This window comes from Rhynchophorus ferrugineus, unplaced genomic scaffold, assembly GCF_030347505.1.
Source record: "Rhynchophorus ferrugineus isolate W39M unplaced genomic scaffold, kcgeb_rfMv2 rfM4, whole genome shotgun sequence".
Classification (NCBI taxonomy): Eukaryota; Metazoa; Arthropoda; class Insecta; order Coleoptera; family Curculionidae; genus Rhynchophorus; species Rhynchophorus ferrugineus.
Genome location: NW_027472583.1, coordinates 9,738,937 through 9,756,147, shown reverse-complemented (window position 1 = coordinate 9,756,147; position 17,211 = coordinate 9,738,937). Strand labels below are relative to the sequence as shown.

At 34.0% G+C, this 17,211-nt stretch overlaps 1 protein-coding gene across 8 annotated transcripts in view; it reads right to left on the bottom strand.

Moving 5' to 3' along the window:
* LOC143195633 (multiple PDZ domain protein) overlaps nt 1-17,211 on the bottom strand; it is a 197,867-nt gene that overhangs the window by 130,034 nt on the left and 50,622 nt on the right. For all 8 annotated transcript variants that reach the window (XM_076402925.1, XM_076402926.1, XM_076402928.1 and 5 more), the window contains exons 5-9: nt 16,121-16,270; nt 12,754-12,961; nt 12,593-12,684; nt 8,490-8,702; nt 6,716-6,931 (exon numbers count right to left, since the gene is read on the bottom strand). In XM_076402925.1, the coding sequence (XP_076259040.1) occupies nt 6,716-6,931; nt 8,490-8,702; nt 12,593-12,684; nt 12,754-12,961; nt 16,121-16,270 (879 nt within the window). The remainder of the gene's footprint in view (nt 1-6,715; nt 6,932-8,489; nt 8,703-12,592; nt 12,685-12,753; nt 12,962-16,120; nt 16,271-17,211) is intronic.

Sequence of the window (17,211 nt, the reverse complement as noted above, 5' to 3'; positions counted from 1 at the left end):
TATTTTTATAACAAATAAAACAATAATTCCAGCGGCGCTCTAACATTTCAATATCATTTTGTTACGTTTAAACATGGCCAAACACTATCATCATGCAATATAAAATCAGCACGTTATTTTGATATCTTTACGATGTTAGCTGACCACCACTTTTGAACGACCGCTGCGTTCTGCATCACATGTGTCTCTAGGACCACGTTTGAAGTCAGCAAACCAACGTTTTATTATTGTTTCTGATGGAGTCGTAATAACACTTTTCAATCCCATGTTTTGCTTGAACGTTATTGCATGCCATCAAGAAGCGGGATAAAATTAAAACACGAAATTGTTTTTGATCCATTGTTTTGAACATAACAAAAGTAGTGTCACACTTAGGTGACAATAACGTTAATAAATATAATATAAAGTTAGTTACTGACTGAAAAAGTGGTGAATACAATAAAATATTAGGTCCGGGACTTTTCAGCACATGTGTTACATTACACACACATTACAGCTAAAGTAAATCCTACAGACACTATTTAAATAATAACTTTAATTAGTATTGCTGGTTTAACTTATTCCATTCTCAATAATCGTATCTTATCCAAAATATAGTATCGACAACCAAAAAGTTTTCAAGTTTACAATTCGGCATTCCAAACGCTAACGAACAATTATCAGCATAATTAATTCGAAACAGTCGACGATAATACGTTTCAATCAATCGGGAATTGGAGATTTATAATGACACCAATAGCGGTTAATTTTCAAACTTCACGGCTTTATGGTTCTTAACTTTTTAATTAAACTACTTGAGGGTGAAAATTTACGCCGACGGCGTGAAAATTCTGGAGCCGTTCCAGAATGTCTCAAAGGAGAGAGACGGTTTCCGTTCGAGGGGCGAGATTTTCCATTAGAAAATAGTCGATCGGGGAATATATCAACGACGGAGTGACAGTCGCGTCCGCTGACAGTCGATAAAATGAATTTTTAACGGGCCATTGTCCATTCTTAGGTCATTCACATGGGGGCACGAATAGTTATTTATTTTCCATTAATAGAAATGAACCCCCTTCGGACTTGTAAAGGAATACAATGACAATTAAATATTTATTATCCCAATAAGGGAGATATCAAATGTTATATTAATATAAGGATTCCTTAAGAAAGTATTGCTGCAGTCTAACAAAAAACAAGAAATGTTATTTCAAGAAAATAATTTTTACAACAATACAACTTATCTTTATACATAACTAGCGACCCGCCCCGGCTTCGCACGGGTGCAATGCTGATACTAAATTAAATACACTACAGAAAAAATATGAATGTTGTATATAAAAACATAGCGGCCCGCTCCGACTTTGCACGGGCATAAAATATATATGCCTATGTCACTCAATGAAAACATGATTAAAATCGATCCAGTATTTTTGGTTCATTCATTACTGCCCTTGGCCTGCACGCATTAAATTTGAAGTAAAACAATTCCTCTTCCCCTATACTTATTATGAAGATTTCCTGCTATCTTTGTAATATCTAAATTCATACAATTTTTATTACATTACACATTTTTAAACGCAAATTTTAAGTTTGTAATATCTCCGAAAATATTTGGTTAATTTACATGCTGTAAGGAACCATATTGATCTATATTAATTGCACACTGTATTTACTTAATTAGATAAGGATTAATGCCGTATTGCTTAAAATAGCTTCGTAAATAAGCCATTTACTCACGTAAAAAGTAAACAATAAAAATGGTTAATGTGGGTTATCCCTAAAAGATAAACATATACCATCGCGGACTTTTTTGTAGACCTTTTTATGGTGTACAATACTGTAGTACATTAATTTGATCTAACTCGTAGGGTTAGACAGCGTTTTTGCTAATTGCTAAATAAGCCTAAAAAATAGGTTAATTTACGACATCACGTTAGAAACCTCTAAAATTAGCAATGTGGCCTTAGTATATTATGCATGTATTATACATATAAACCTTCTTCTTGAATCACTCTATCTATTGAAAAAAACCGCATCAAAATCCGTTGCGTAGTTTTAAAGATTTAAGCGCACATAGGGATATAGGGACAGAAAAGGCGACTTTGTTTTATACTATGTAGTGATAAGTGCTCCACAAGCAGATACTAAAGCCTGTATAGGCCTATGGCATTCAGTTATGGGGGTGATCTGTTAGAAGTAATATCAACGTAACAGAGTTATTTCAGAAAGTCCTAAGATGGATTGTGAATGTACCCAGATACTATCGGAACATGTACTTACACCGAGACCTTGGGATTCCAACTTTCGTAGAGACAATTAAGAGATTCGGAACCAGACTTTTTTGTTACTAGTGGCCTCATAATGACTTAAATGTAAATATATATCTTTCCTGGTATCTGGTATAATAATGTTTATGTACTACACACAAGATCAAACGATTTGATTCTATTGAGTCTTTGTCCTGATCTGGTATTATCCAAGGGTTATATTACTTCGAGATTGGCATTATCATGCCATGAAGTCTATCCTCACGTTTCCTTGCAATTCTATTGATTTCCTGACTGATCGTCGGTATCTGAAGGTATCGGTGCACATACATTACTTTTCTGGGCTTTGTACCGGAAAACCTGTATTGTATTTATATCATTTTGCGAAGAACATCTCCATAAATGAATTCCGCATGTCATATAAGTTTCAATACTTACTTATATAATAGCAATTTATTATGAACCGATAATTGTGATTTTCTTCCAATTAACCAATACATTATCTTATTTTTGTACATGTTCCTTCCAGCGAAGTTTTGTATCAAACTGAATCGATATTATTACTAATTGTTATTGGTGCTTCTGCCGTCTGATTATACGTGAACTGAACATGCACAGATATACTTTCGTTAATTTTTATTTTCCAACTTTGGGTCCAATTATTTATATTGTCACTTGCCTGTTGTAATTTTCGTGTGGCTTCTTTACTATTGTCTCCGATAGCAAGAGTTGCAATATCATCAGCAAATATAGCCATCGTGATCATGTGTGGAGATCACATGTGTAGAGTAGATACAGAATTGGGTCCAATATACTTCCTTTCGGCAAACCTGCTTTAGCTTCTTTTAAAATAGAGTAGGCTTCCTGTTCCTTTATTCTAAACATTCTGGCTGTAATGTTATAGTGCAGTGAAGTGTGCTGAATAGTAAAAACACTAAAATACTGACTAACTAACTTTGTTTTATTAAAGACTAAATAAAAGCCAATGGTTCTTCCTAAATATGTACATCGTTTTCAGCCACTGTAGAGACAAATTGTGAGTTAGTCGAAAGGACTAGTAATTAAGTATACAAAAGCTGCAGCACTTCAGCGTTAACATAGGAGTAGATTCTTTCCTAAAGTCTGATAGCTAATCTCTTAATTTCCACTATGACAGTTCGAATCCGAAGGTGTTGAAGGTGTGTAATTGTTGCGATCGTATATGGGTGCATCTACATTACTTTCCAGGACTTTATTGTGTTACTTAAAATGCTTGTATTACGTTGTTGTAACTTCTCGCAGAATATCCTCATAGCTGAATTCCATAGGTCCATATAACTTTTGATATTTACTTGTACAGAAGTAACTTATTACGTACGAATGAATGGGTAATCGCCGAAACTGATTCCTATTTTGGTAAATGGTATCCAAAAGTTGGAGGGTCGCTATAATCAGTGTATCACCCTTGAAGGGAATTATGTTGTATAAAAAACTATATATGTTTCACTATGGTAAGCCGGGGACTTTTCAATTGACCTGTTATGTGAGGGAGAATCCATTATAGACTTATAGGATGGAGTGAGTGCAAGATGGTCATGAAATTATTAACAAAGAGGTAAGCGTATTTAGAATTTACTGTCAACGAAATCAACGGAATTGCTCAAGATTAACCATTCCTTACAGTCACAGGACAAGATATGTAAGAGATCCATGGAGATTGCATACATTTTAGGGGATAATTTCATCACTAGAACATGAACAATAAACTTATAATAACTATTCTTTATAAAACTTCATTCCATTTCAAGTCCATAAAGTCGTAACAAACAGTAACAATTGCCTATTTATTAGGCCACAAAGTTCGAAATAGAATATTGATAAAGTAACAACGATAAAAGGGCTGGCGAAAATTTTATTTTCTTATCCATTTTCGCAATTTATAAACCGAAAACTTGAAAGAATATAAATTTAGATTAATCTCCTGGCTGTTGTTTGTTTTATCCCGAATAAGTTATACGGTTTTTATTAATATTAGCTCTTTTTTTATGTCCAATAAGCGTTTCGGTTCATTTGAGGCTCAGAGAGAAAAAAAAACAAAGAATACCGCTTCCTTATTAATGTTTTACTGGATTATAAAATAAAAGATGAAAAAAAACATTAGATTTTGGCATGAATTATTACATATAAATTAAATCAATTTTTTTTCTTTTAATTCTTTCCATTTTAGCAGGTTTCAAGATAAGTTTTAAACTAACTTTTTGAATTATCGGGCCAGTATCTCTGTTGTTATTGGAGGAGTTACTCAGTATGTGAAAAAATGAGGTAATGAGGACATATATTAGGATATGGGTGGCCAAGGCAAAACATTGTTGAGAGAATATTGCCTACACATTACAGTAACAGTGAGAAACCTTTAGTTTGCAAGATTTATTAGCTGGCTTTTAATATTTCTTCAAAAAATTATACTAAAAGGACGTAAACTAAGTAAAATGTTTTATTAATTTAACAATAATAAAATACCTAAATAATTTAAAATAATTCTATTAGTTGCTTTATGATAAATTTTGGGACCTGCACTTTGCACATCAATGTATCCAGCAGCTAATTTCTATAAACCATAGCTTTTAGCTTTAACATTTTTGTCAAATAATAAAGGGACTGTAAAGTCTCAGGCCTAACACATAGATGACGCTAGTTTTATTGAATTTGCAGTTAGGACTAACTTTGAAAAGAAAGTAGTTAAAATTTAATGATATTCTACTCATAAATTTGTGAGTTATTGCGCTAAGAGTGATACTACTTTTGTTATTTTAAAGACAATACATCAAACCCAATTTTGTGTTTCAATTTTACACTATACTTCTTAATGGGAAAAAAATAACCTTCAAGCGACAAGACATTGGTTGAAAAGTGTTATAATGACTCCGCTCCATGAGAAACAACAAAAGCTTTGGTGTGATCGTAGAGAAACAGATGATGCAGAACGCAGTGGTCGTCCAAATGAGGTGTTAACACTAGAAAACAAAAAAATCCACAAAATCCACAAAAGTTTTGATTGATCGAAAAGTGAAGTTTTGATTGATCGAAAAGTGAAGTTGCGTAAATTAGCAAACATCTTAAAAGTATTAAAAGAACGTGTTGCTATGGTAGAAAGTTCTGTTCAAAATGGGTAGCGTGTTTGTTCACTATTGACCAAAAAAAAAAGAACGTGTTGATGATTCTAAGCAGTGTTTGGCTACATTTGAACGTACCAACAGGATTTTATTGATATTGAAATGTTAGAGCGGCGCTGAAATGATTGTGTGGCTCTTGATTGAGATTACATTAATGAATGAAGCCAATTTTGAACAGAAAAAAGCGTTTCCTTTGTTCATTTTTGTGTCCGATTTATATTCTTCAGAAATCCTGCAACATGCAGCCGAGAGTTATCATGCAAGAGGATGACTTTGCGTCTGTTACTCACTATTGCTGTTTTTTTTTAACAATAACATTTCGTTCAGTTTAACAGTTTCGCGTTCGAGTAACAGATTCATTCAGTTTTAGTACCTCGTCACACTAGTGTTTACTGATCCCACCATATGCACAAGACTGTATAGCTATGAATATACCACCTCGGTGTCAATGGTAATGGCTTTCCTGAAGTACCTCATGAATCCTTACACTTAGAATTGTAGTAGTAGATCCACTATACATAGCAAGTCACAACACGCTACAGAAAAACTTATTTTTGTCTGGAAAGCAATAAAACCATTATGTTAAAGCGGTTCGAAATTGCATTTTAAATCAGTTCTGGTAACAATAATTTCCTAACGCCTAAATATAGTTGATTCATCAATTGCTAAACTGCATGAAACCTTGTTTGAATCTGTAGCGATCTTGAGGCATGTCAAATTTTACATCGTAGAATAACGGCCTACAAAATACCCAGAAATATAATCCCAGATATTGAACTAATAAACGATTACGACGATCTGGCAACCCCGAGACATTGATCTCCGATATTACTGAAGGTTAGTTTGGACTGACCATCGTTCAATTCAGACCATCTACTGCCCAAGTTTCGCCTTCAGTTAAATCCACCGCGACCATATCTTGTTATTTCTATATTTTTATATTATCAATAAATAACAGTGACATCACGTAAACAATAACTGTTTGATTTCTTTCTGCCTCCATTCTCCGAACCATATAACCAACCAATAGATATCACTGATCATAATACATAAAAGCACAAGCCCTAACTAATTGGACTAAACAATGTGGTAGTCTCAACCACTCAACTACTTCTGTTTGGAAAAAATTTAAATATTTTCCCTATTTAACATTTTTAAAGCACAATTCGTTCTGGAAATAAAAAATTCAAATGAAAACCATTCTCGCCCGAATTATCTACGAACGTAATCATTTAAAAGCATGGTTTATCTTCCCCCATAATATACAATATCCTACTTTAAATCCAGCAAAGGGGCGCCGCCCCATGAACTTACCACAATCTCGGCCTGCTTATCAATGCGGCCTTTCCACTTCTCCTGGATCGACTCGCGACTGGCGATGCTGAATTGCAACGATTTTCCGCCATCAATCACGATTTCTTTCTCCTCTTCCTCCTCGGCGGGACTGTTCGAGTCGAAGAGCACCGTTGAGTCAAAATCTATACTGGTACGTGATTCGCCTTCGGGCTCTATACCCAGATAACTCATATGCTAAAATACAAAAAAAAATATGATCGATATCGGAGAGAGAAAAAAACACACACTCCAAATAAGATTAGAGATATTTGGCATTCAACAGAGAGCAAGGGAGGAAAATTTAATTTTAAATTATATACAGACTGTGTCAAGAAAAGGAATTGCCATTTTTCACCTATAGAGCCGTTATTATAACTTATTACATTAAAAACCTGGCGAAATTTATTTATTGGATTGTGTACCAACACAACCAATGGCACAAATAAACTAATAACCTATTTTAAGTATATAATTAGAGAGAAAAATACCTAATACCAACACACCAGTTTAGGTTTATTAACAAGCATTCAATAATTGACCAGATCGACAGAATAACAGATGTTATTAAAAAAGCCTACAAAAGTAAAAAAGTATGCTCAGCTATGTTCCTAGATGTACCACAAGCCTTCAATAAGATTTGGCATGAAGTGTTTGTTCATAAACTACAGAAGATGTTACCGAAACAATACACAGAACTATTAAAATCGTACATCACAACCAGAATGTTTAGAGACAAACAAGAAGAAGCTTACTCTACAATAAAAGAAGCTAAAGTAGGTGTACCACAAAGAAGTGTACTGGGACCAATGCTTTATCTACTCTACACTTGCGATATACCACAAATGGAGAATATTACGATGACTACATTTGCTGATGATACTGCGATTATAGCTGTCAGAGACAATAGTGAAGAAGCCTCTCGAAAATTACAACAGGCAAGTGACAATATAAATAATTGGACACAAGCTTGGAAAATAAGAATTAATGAAAGTAAATCTGTACATGTACAGTTCACCTATAAACAGACTGTACAAGCACCAATAACATTAAATAATACTATTATTCCATATAGCAACAACGCTAAATATCTCGAAATGAATTTTGATGCAAAACTTCGCTGGAAGGAACATATAAAAAAGAAAAGAAAAAAACTGGAATTGAAATATAGGAAAATGTACTGGTTAATTTAAGATTACAATTATCAGTACATACTAAATCGCTATTATATAAGCAAATACTGAAACCTATATGGACATACGGCGACAATTATGGGGATGTTCTGCAAAGAGTAACATAAAATACAAATGTTTTAGAACAAAGTCCTGAGAGGTGTTGTGGGTACATCCAATTACTATAGAACTGATTACCTATATCGAAACCTTCAGATACCCACAGTCAGTCAAGAAATCAAGACAATTGCAAGAGGGCATGAGGAAAGACTCCGTTCTCATGAGAATATAGAAGTATTGCAGCTTTTGGATACCACCAGAACTGGAACAGACTCAAAAGAATCAAACCACCTGATCTTGTGTAGGGTTGTGTAGTGAGGTGCATATAATAAAAAATACAGCAGTGACATCTATAAACATTATTTCACCAGAGACTGAGGTAGGGCCGATGGGTCCTCCTACTTATATACCTAGATTTAAGTTATCATAAAGACAAATTGTAGGTTAGTCCGAAACGACTAGTAACAATGTAATAATTAAATAATAAAAAAGGTATATAATCTATTGAAAATTAAAATACTTACTACTAAACTAAAGGGAACCTTCGGTAACGAAGAGATGGTGGGGGAGGGCGGCGAGGGCGGTCTTAATTCGTTAGCTTTGATTGCTTGCTGCAGTTGTTCGTACTTGGGTCCCCTGAGGTAACGTTCGAATTTGATCTTGACCATATCGCCGGTGTTCTTCAGCAGCTCGACGGCCTGATGATTCGTGAAACCAATCACCGACGTTCCATTCACCTTCGTCATCAGGGAAAAACTCATTTGTTTTAAAATATTCCACACTTCGAGTAAAATCATCCGCGCATTTGTCAAAACGAAAGGAAATCGTAAATACGAGTGCTTTTAAAATAACCGCGACTACCTTCGGGGAAATGTTTCATCAACTTTTTTATAGGTAGGGAATTTTACGAGAAACATTTTTTTGTTCTGTCTTCCATTCCGCTAAGTTTTCTAGCAAAAAAAACTTCGCCATACGATGGTGGGAGATATTTTCTCAAGCTGCGATACGATTTTAAGTAGATTGAAATCATCGCAAGAGTTTAATACTAGCATCGATGACAGACAGCTAGCAATTACCAGAATTTTGTAGCATATTCATAAAATAAAATATGTCATATATATAAATCATCTATAAATTAGTTTTAAAGAATTTGTACAGATGGTGTTAGTTCATATTAAATACTGCCGGATATACTTGTAACCAACTGCATGTTCAAGCCTCAATTTTCAGTATGTATCATTTCATCGAACTATGACCAACATTTTTTTTTCAGTATGTTGAAAGTGTCTGGATTTGTACTGCGTAAAGCGCATTTATGAAAAGTTTTACTTTTTATTTCAATTTGAAGAAAAAGATGGCTGAAGGCCACAGAATACTGAATCAGGCTTATGGCGACCATGATCTATCGATTTTAACATGTGAATACTAGTTTTGGTGTTTAAAAAGTGGCGATTTTTACAACGAAGACAAAGAGCGTTCTAGACGGCCAAAATTAATGAAGACGATAATTTGAAGACATTACTCGATAATTATCTATGTAAAACGCAAGAAGAATATGCAGAATTGTTAAGAGAAATACAAGAAACAATGTTTAATCTTCACCAAAAGCTTTGGTATTATATGTCGTAGGGATTGAAGCCAAGATTTCTTGCATTGCGTTATTTTTGGTGATGAAAACTAAATCCATTACGATAGTATAAAGTGAAAAAATCATAGGATATTATAGTCTCGCAATAACATCAACGGAAAAAAGAATATCCATGGCTCCAAGCCAATGCTCTGTATTCGGTAGGATCAGCTTGGTATGGTATATTATGAGCAGCTAAGACCTAATGAAACCCTCAATGGGGATCGCTATCGACCACAACTGATGCGTTTGAACCGTATACTGCACGAAAAAATGACCGGAATATTAGCAAAGACGCCACAATATTAATTCAGCACGAAAGCGTTCGACCACATGTTGCAGCAGTATGTGATGAGTAGTAGAGCAAAGGAGGCAAGATCCGAAGATGGAAAATGAGATTCTAGCGAAATGTTGTTGACATTAAAGGCTCCTCAACAAGATAGATATATAGACATCGCTATCGTTCCAAAAGATAAAGGAAAAAACTTGAAGAAAGTGGAAACACTTCTAAATAAGCCATTATATGAGATTATCTCAACAGACCCAACCATTTACTTGGAGAAAATACCAAAGGCCCGAATAAAAACAGATTATATCAATAAAAAAAAAACCATATATTCCTACAGAAATATCGTTCTCTGAGGCCAATTGTAAGCTCCATCTGGTTGCCATTGGTATCTAACCCATTGTAATCTAATTCATAACCAACCCTAGCAACATAAAGCAACACCAAACCCTATGCCGAAAAACCAGAATCTTTTGATAAGTTTGAACTCAAGTTATTTCATCGAGCGGATAGAAAATACCACTGTGGATATGGCCATATACAATTGAAAGTTTCAAATTGAAGGCACATTACAAGTAATCAAATTAGATCTGATGTATGAATCAAAGATCTCCAATTAACCAAATGTGAGTATTAAGTACCAGTATATGACACCGAAGCCGAGACCCAAACTTGGCACTTATAAATGTGCGAGACTTGATGAGTCTGGCACATCTATAAGTGCTAAATATAGACTATATAATATCTCGAAAATGTATACAAATTATAACACCATGATTTTCTGCAGCTAATCCTTTAAAAATAAATATGCACTATTGATTACATATTCTCGTAAGTCTAACCTATCAAACATAATAGAAAACCATCGCATAAGTAGCGCCATCTGTTACTAACGAGGGTGAATCTATGTATACATACAATATAATATATACTAAGTACGGCTAGAAATTTACAAAATTAATGCGGTATAACTTTTTGTTTTGTATGACTTGTTATTTTAGATGTCTATATAAAAAAAAACCTTATATATATCCTGCTTCGTGCTTTACAGTGCGGAAAGTTTCATTTTATAATCTTTTTGAAGACACGTGCTCGTTTTTCTTGTTCCTTTAAATCTTGTTCATATTAATGTAAATTCGGTCTGGGAAAACATAAAAATCACTGCCGTATAGAATGAATAACAATAGGAACTTTATCATACATATTTTTAGTCTGTAGAACTTGATATATATACACAATTACAAAGTGGGCCATTACAAAGTCCAAGGATGACTATCATGGAGAAATGAACCATCATTTATTATTATGGACAATTCACCAAATAGTATAGTACACTGGTGGACAAGGTCCCAACAAGTGCATCAACAAAAGCTGTAATTAAGGAATGGTTTCAAGTACATAAAATAAGTTTCGAAGAACCATATTAAAGAACGAACTATTTCAATTTGTTACTTGGTAAATATAAATTAAATATTTAATTGCATTTTAGTAATTTACTTTTTACAAAATAAGCCTGAGAAAAGCCATATACATGGTAGATCAGAATGCTGTATCAGAAAAACGAACGTCAGGTTCCAGGAGCATTATGCCTTCCTCACTATCACTGCATATTTAATTCAATTGAGTCGATATGAACTATTGCAAAAAATTATTACAATAGACATTTAGGTCGAGAAGGATATTCCAACCAGAACTGTTTGGGTTTATGGAAAGAAGGATTGTCGACAATAACACCTTCGGTTTGGATATGCTCAATTAAACTTACTGAAGAGGAAATTAACAAACGGTGGAATCATGAGCAAGTTTTTGGTAGATTGGAAATAAAGAGCTTAGTTATTCACTTCAGTAGTGATTCTTAAAGTCACTGTGATTGAATAAAACTTTATGAATGTTGCTTTATGATTCAATGCTGTCAATTACTAAGACAGGATGATGAAAAAGGAAAAACTAAAGGCCAGTACATAATTAATATACTTTAACTGTAGGAAGTTGTATTATAGAGTGTGAAATCTTTATGTGCATGTGCTTTGTTGTTCAGAATATCGATGAAAGTTTGGCTAAAATGTATAAGCTGAGAAATAATACTAACTGTTTTGCCCATATGTCAAATGTATTAAGGAGAATGCAGTGATTAAATCTAGTTTTATCAATGAAGATGTACACAGGTACTATCATAACAAACTAAGGAGAAATATAGTGATATCAAAAAGGCTTTAAAAGGAAATACTGTATATAAGGATACAAGAACTAAGCACAAAAGGTAAAAATGCTCTCTAATGACAACAAAATACATTACTCAGATATACAATTGTTAATTTGGTGGATTAGGCCTTCGGGGGGTATCACTACATAAAAATACGCACCCAGAACTGTACCTATACTATTGTGGAAAAGAGTTAAATGTAAATATAATAAAACAACTCTAACCTATACATTATTGTGGCTGTATAATTAATTGTAGTTTTAAATTGTTCGAGCTTTATTTTAACTTCATTTTATTTAGATTGGAATGTTGTTATATGTCAAAGTTAAAACGTACTAAAACTCAGAGTTGATGCGGCAACATTGCGTCATCAGTTCAGATGACGTGGGTCCACTGCTGTTTTGAATAGACTATATATGACTTTGTACCATCCATTTGTTTGCATCAGTATACTTATTTTAAAGACACACCTCGTACACCAGAAACTATTACCTCAACACTCAATACTTACCTCAATAATACGATCGTTGATTTGTATAGATTTGATTAAATCAGCAGCACTGCCTTTACTGATGCTCTTCACGAAAATTCCGGATATTTCCTCTGAAAATCCAAGCGTAAATTGGCAAAATGAAACTGATAGCTCTAAAGAACGGGTCTCTCAAGTCAAACCTTTCTCACAGACATATCCCGCCACGGTGATTCCCAATCCCAAATCGTCCTTTTTAAGCTCGATGGTGAACGTTTCCGTTTCGGGCGATTCTGGATCGATGAGGTTTTGGGGTGAAGGCGGTGATCTTGGCGGCGGTGGCGGACAGATCTTCGGCACTTTGCCGATGGGCAGGGGGTCGCGGACGACGTCCACGATATCCGAAATTGTCTGGAATATTGGAGAAAATAAACAAAGTGAATTGAAAGAAAAATTTAACCATAACGAAACATATTTGTTATAATAATTAGTGTTGGGAACTATCGATTGAAAATGATTATAGACTAGTTTCAGTCTTGACTAGTTCATACGAATATTTTAATGAACTATTTTCAGTCGATTAGAACAATCATTACTAGTTCTATGATTACTAGTTTTTATCGTTGTGAAAGTGATTTGCCGAATATATACTAATATGTAAATATATTCCTTTGCTGGCTTGGTTGCCGCAGCGGTAAAGACGCATGAAAATTTATGTTTGTGATTGTACCAGACAAGAGTGTAAAGTCCGACAAGAAAAATGATCCCAGTCACGCCAGTAACCAGGCTGGGTAAGACCGGATGTCTTCTGGGATGATTTCTAAAGTTGGTCACTCGCCAATCGGTAGGTTTAATGCCGAGGACCGCGGTAACACTTTCTTCGTTAAAGTTGAGACAAATAAAATAATTATTTTATTTAAAAAAAGTACTAATAAGAGATTAGTAAGAAAATGGTAAACAGTTAAAAATATTAGTAAAACATTAGTTAAATTACATCAAAAGTACATCAATAGCTGTATATAGTATCTACAAAGCTGATTAATCCTGCATAAATGTTCATAAACCAAAAAAAAAACGAAAATCGAATGTGTCAATCTAGTTCAAAGACGAGTCAAACTCAACAAATATTATTAGAGAAGAAACAGATACAACCAAATAAATATACTATTTTTTGTATTTTGCTTCAACTGAAATAAAAAATTTAATAGTGCTAGTATAGATTTGATTTTATAAAACATAATTTTTAAATGTCATAAAAATCCTGAAAAACATTTTCAGATTCACTCGTTGTATTTCAAAATTTTTGATAAATTATGAGCTTTAGCTCGTTAAAAAAATAAAAAATAAAATGTGTTATACCCCTTTAAAATCTTATTTGATTAATGGATACTTCCGTATTAAACATGATGGAACATACTTTGATCTCAAATGGATAAGGACTGGCGTAGCTCAAAGAAGTGTGTTGAGACCAGTGGTTTATCTCCTCTATATTATTTATCTCCCCACAATATTATATAACTCAACTGCTATCTTTGCTGATGATACGGAAATATTAACAACAGCAGAGACTGTAGAGAGTTCAACCCGGACCTGTCTTCCCTTGATAGACTTGCTATCTGAACTAAAAATGACGAATCAAATTGAATGAAGCAAAATTTACACATAATGGCATGCAAGTTCTATATGCCAACACAGCAAAATACCTTGGTATACCCTAGATGCCAAGCTCAGATATAAGGAGTATATATAAAAGAACATCAAGAACACAACATCAAGTTCAGGAAAATATATTGGGTGCTTGGCCAAAACTCCTAACAATCAACCTACAGCAAACTTATTTCAAGGTAGTCAATGAAAATTATTTCATGCGCATCCCAAAATACAGACGCCATAACCTTGTCAGCCAACTGTTGCGTTTTCCCACGCTTTGGAGCGGGTTCATCGTGTGCAGTCCACTCGAATGACTGTCGATTAGACTTCGAAGTGAAATGATGAAGCCATGTTTCATCCATTGTCACATATCAATGGAAAAACTCGACTTTATTACGCTTAATCACTTTCAAACACTGCTCCGATTCATCAACGCGCGGCACCCACTTTGCACAGAGCTTTCTCATACCTAAACATCCGCATCTTTTGAGAGTTAGGGCTAACTAAAAAATATATGGATTTAATTATAGTATCGCCATCTATGTGTCAGGCTGGGGACTTTCTAATTGACCTGTTATATTAGTTGTAATTGTTTGTTAGTAGATTAAGTCAGATTAAAGTTTAAAAAAATGTTATTTCAAATACGCAAGCACTTTATATATGTTTACCAGATCCAATAAATAATTAAAGGAAAAAGAAACGAACTACATTATATATAAAACAAGCATTACTTCGAATTCTAAACGATTACCGAAAGATTATCCTTAAGAATTTTTTTATTATACACTCAGTCTCGTCTTATTACAAATAATAATCTTAATACCAGCCCGATAAGAAATATAATCGCACATCCAACTTCAATTCCTTGTCACGATTACCAGCGGGATTATCTCTTCGCTCTCATAAGCACGGTCTTTGTGAGAGAAAATCTCAGATATTGGAGAAAAATCTGATATATTATGAACAAACTCATTTCGATTTTTGCTCAAAGCTATGGTATAGAGCTTAGTGTTTGCGACGTAGAAATTATGATATTATATTTGGTAAAAGCCCTAGTATATGAGTTGTGTATACAATAGCTGCTATATTCGCTAGAAATTAGAATAGTACTTCGAAAAGGAACAAAATAATTTTGTTTATTGATTATATCTTTATCTGTACGATGATTTTGAAACGAAAGATGAGATTAAGGAATAGAATATAACTGAAAAATGGGTAGTCGGTAGGAATTCGAGAAGATCACAAGGCTGGTGATTTAGTTCCGTAATCAACTTGTTTTTAATCTTATTACAAACATTTCTAAATACAATCAATTGGAATTCACGCAAAATAATCGCATTTAAAACTGTAGGGTTATAAGATAAGTCCCATAACTATAAATTATAAGAATTAAGAAACATCCGTGTTTTGAAAAACACCTTTAATCCGTAAATTTCTGGCACAAATATCGAAGTTCAGTGTGTAAAGCATCTAAATCCGGACTGAAACTGCTGTGAACTGACACAGTCTACAGGAATTTGGACAGAGTCAGGATGTACCACCACCAAAGGTGGATTGCAATATCTCAGATACAGTGAAATTTGGAGCCTCCAACACTTGGAAAACCATTCCACACACGGCTATACCATAGAAATTTAGGTAAAAATATTGCAATTCAAATAATCATCAAGGGCAAACTGACAGGCGAAGGTATGGGTGTTAATAAAAGACAATTAAATGCAACTATAAGCTGTCTAAATACTACAACGACCACGTACATCACATTGGCAGTTTCTTCAATAATAATAAGTGTCTAGTGACGTGATGTGGCGATTAGTGTTGATATTATAATAGTTTCATTTGGACAACGTTATAACTTATTAATACAATAATAACGATAAAAATGTCGAAATAAAAAGAATATTTTGTAAATATAATTACATTAGATGGTCCATAAATGGGCGAGGTGTATATTGCTGGAGGAAGTGGTGCACAGGTACCAACAAAACCATTTTCCATAAGATGTCTATCCAGCTCTACTGGATCACCCAAAACTTTCGTTGGGACGATAGGAGCTTGACTGGTTAATGCCTGAAAATAAAACAAAAAAAAACATTCATATTTATGTCGGCTGGTTGTGTTATAATTATTTATAATCCTTTATTATTAATTGACAATTACACGAAATCCAATAAGAAATGACCATCAGAGCCCGTTTAATGTCTGTTTCAAGTCTTATTGTCAGTTTGTTTTATGTCTAGATGAAGACTTAAAGCTGAAGGCCGTATTCCAATTCAAATCTTTAGTTGTTAAACATTTGGAAAGATGAATTTTTATGGATACAGTGCACGTTCAAAAACAAATTGAAGTTTCAACAGCCGTTTATATTGATACTTTGGATTTTCACAATAGTGACTACTCCGAGGGACGCCCAACAGGCGCTCGACGAACTTCAGCAGTTTTCAGCTCATTTTGATACGTTTCCATTTACAAGTGATCGAGAGATTATATTTGTTTCGGCGTTAAAATCTCTTTAATGAGATCTGTAATATCGCTAACCCGATTATATCCGATATAAAACTATTATGTATATTTTTCTGTTTCCATATTGGGTGTTGTTCTCAGCTTATCGTCGCCTTACATATACTCTTATATTAAGAAGGGAAGTATGTTTTCACTGGTTTTTAACCGATTTCCAAAAAGGAAGAGGATCTATGTTCGGCTGTATATATATTTTTGAATGTATGTTCGCCAATTTCTCCGTCAATTGTTGGCCGATTTGCAAAATTCCTTTTTTATTCGAATGAAAGATCAGGATCTTTTGGGGAAGGGGGGAGGGGGAATCGAGGGAAACGCTCAAATTTCAAAGGAACGTACAAAGTTTTCACATATGTTTTATCTAGAATTATCAGATATTTGTGTATAATGTTATTGCTGAGCTTATGTGACGGAAAATCGGAAGTCGTTCAGTGCAAAAGCCATTCAGTTTGCTTTTTAAGCACTAATTATAGCATATAAGGTCTCGTAGAAAT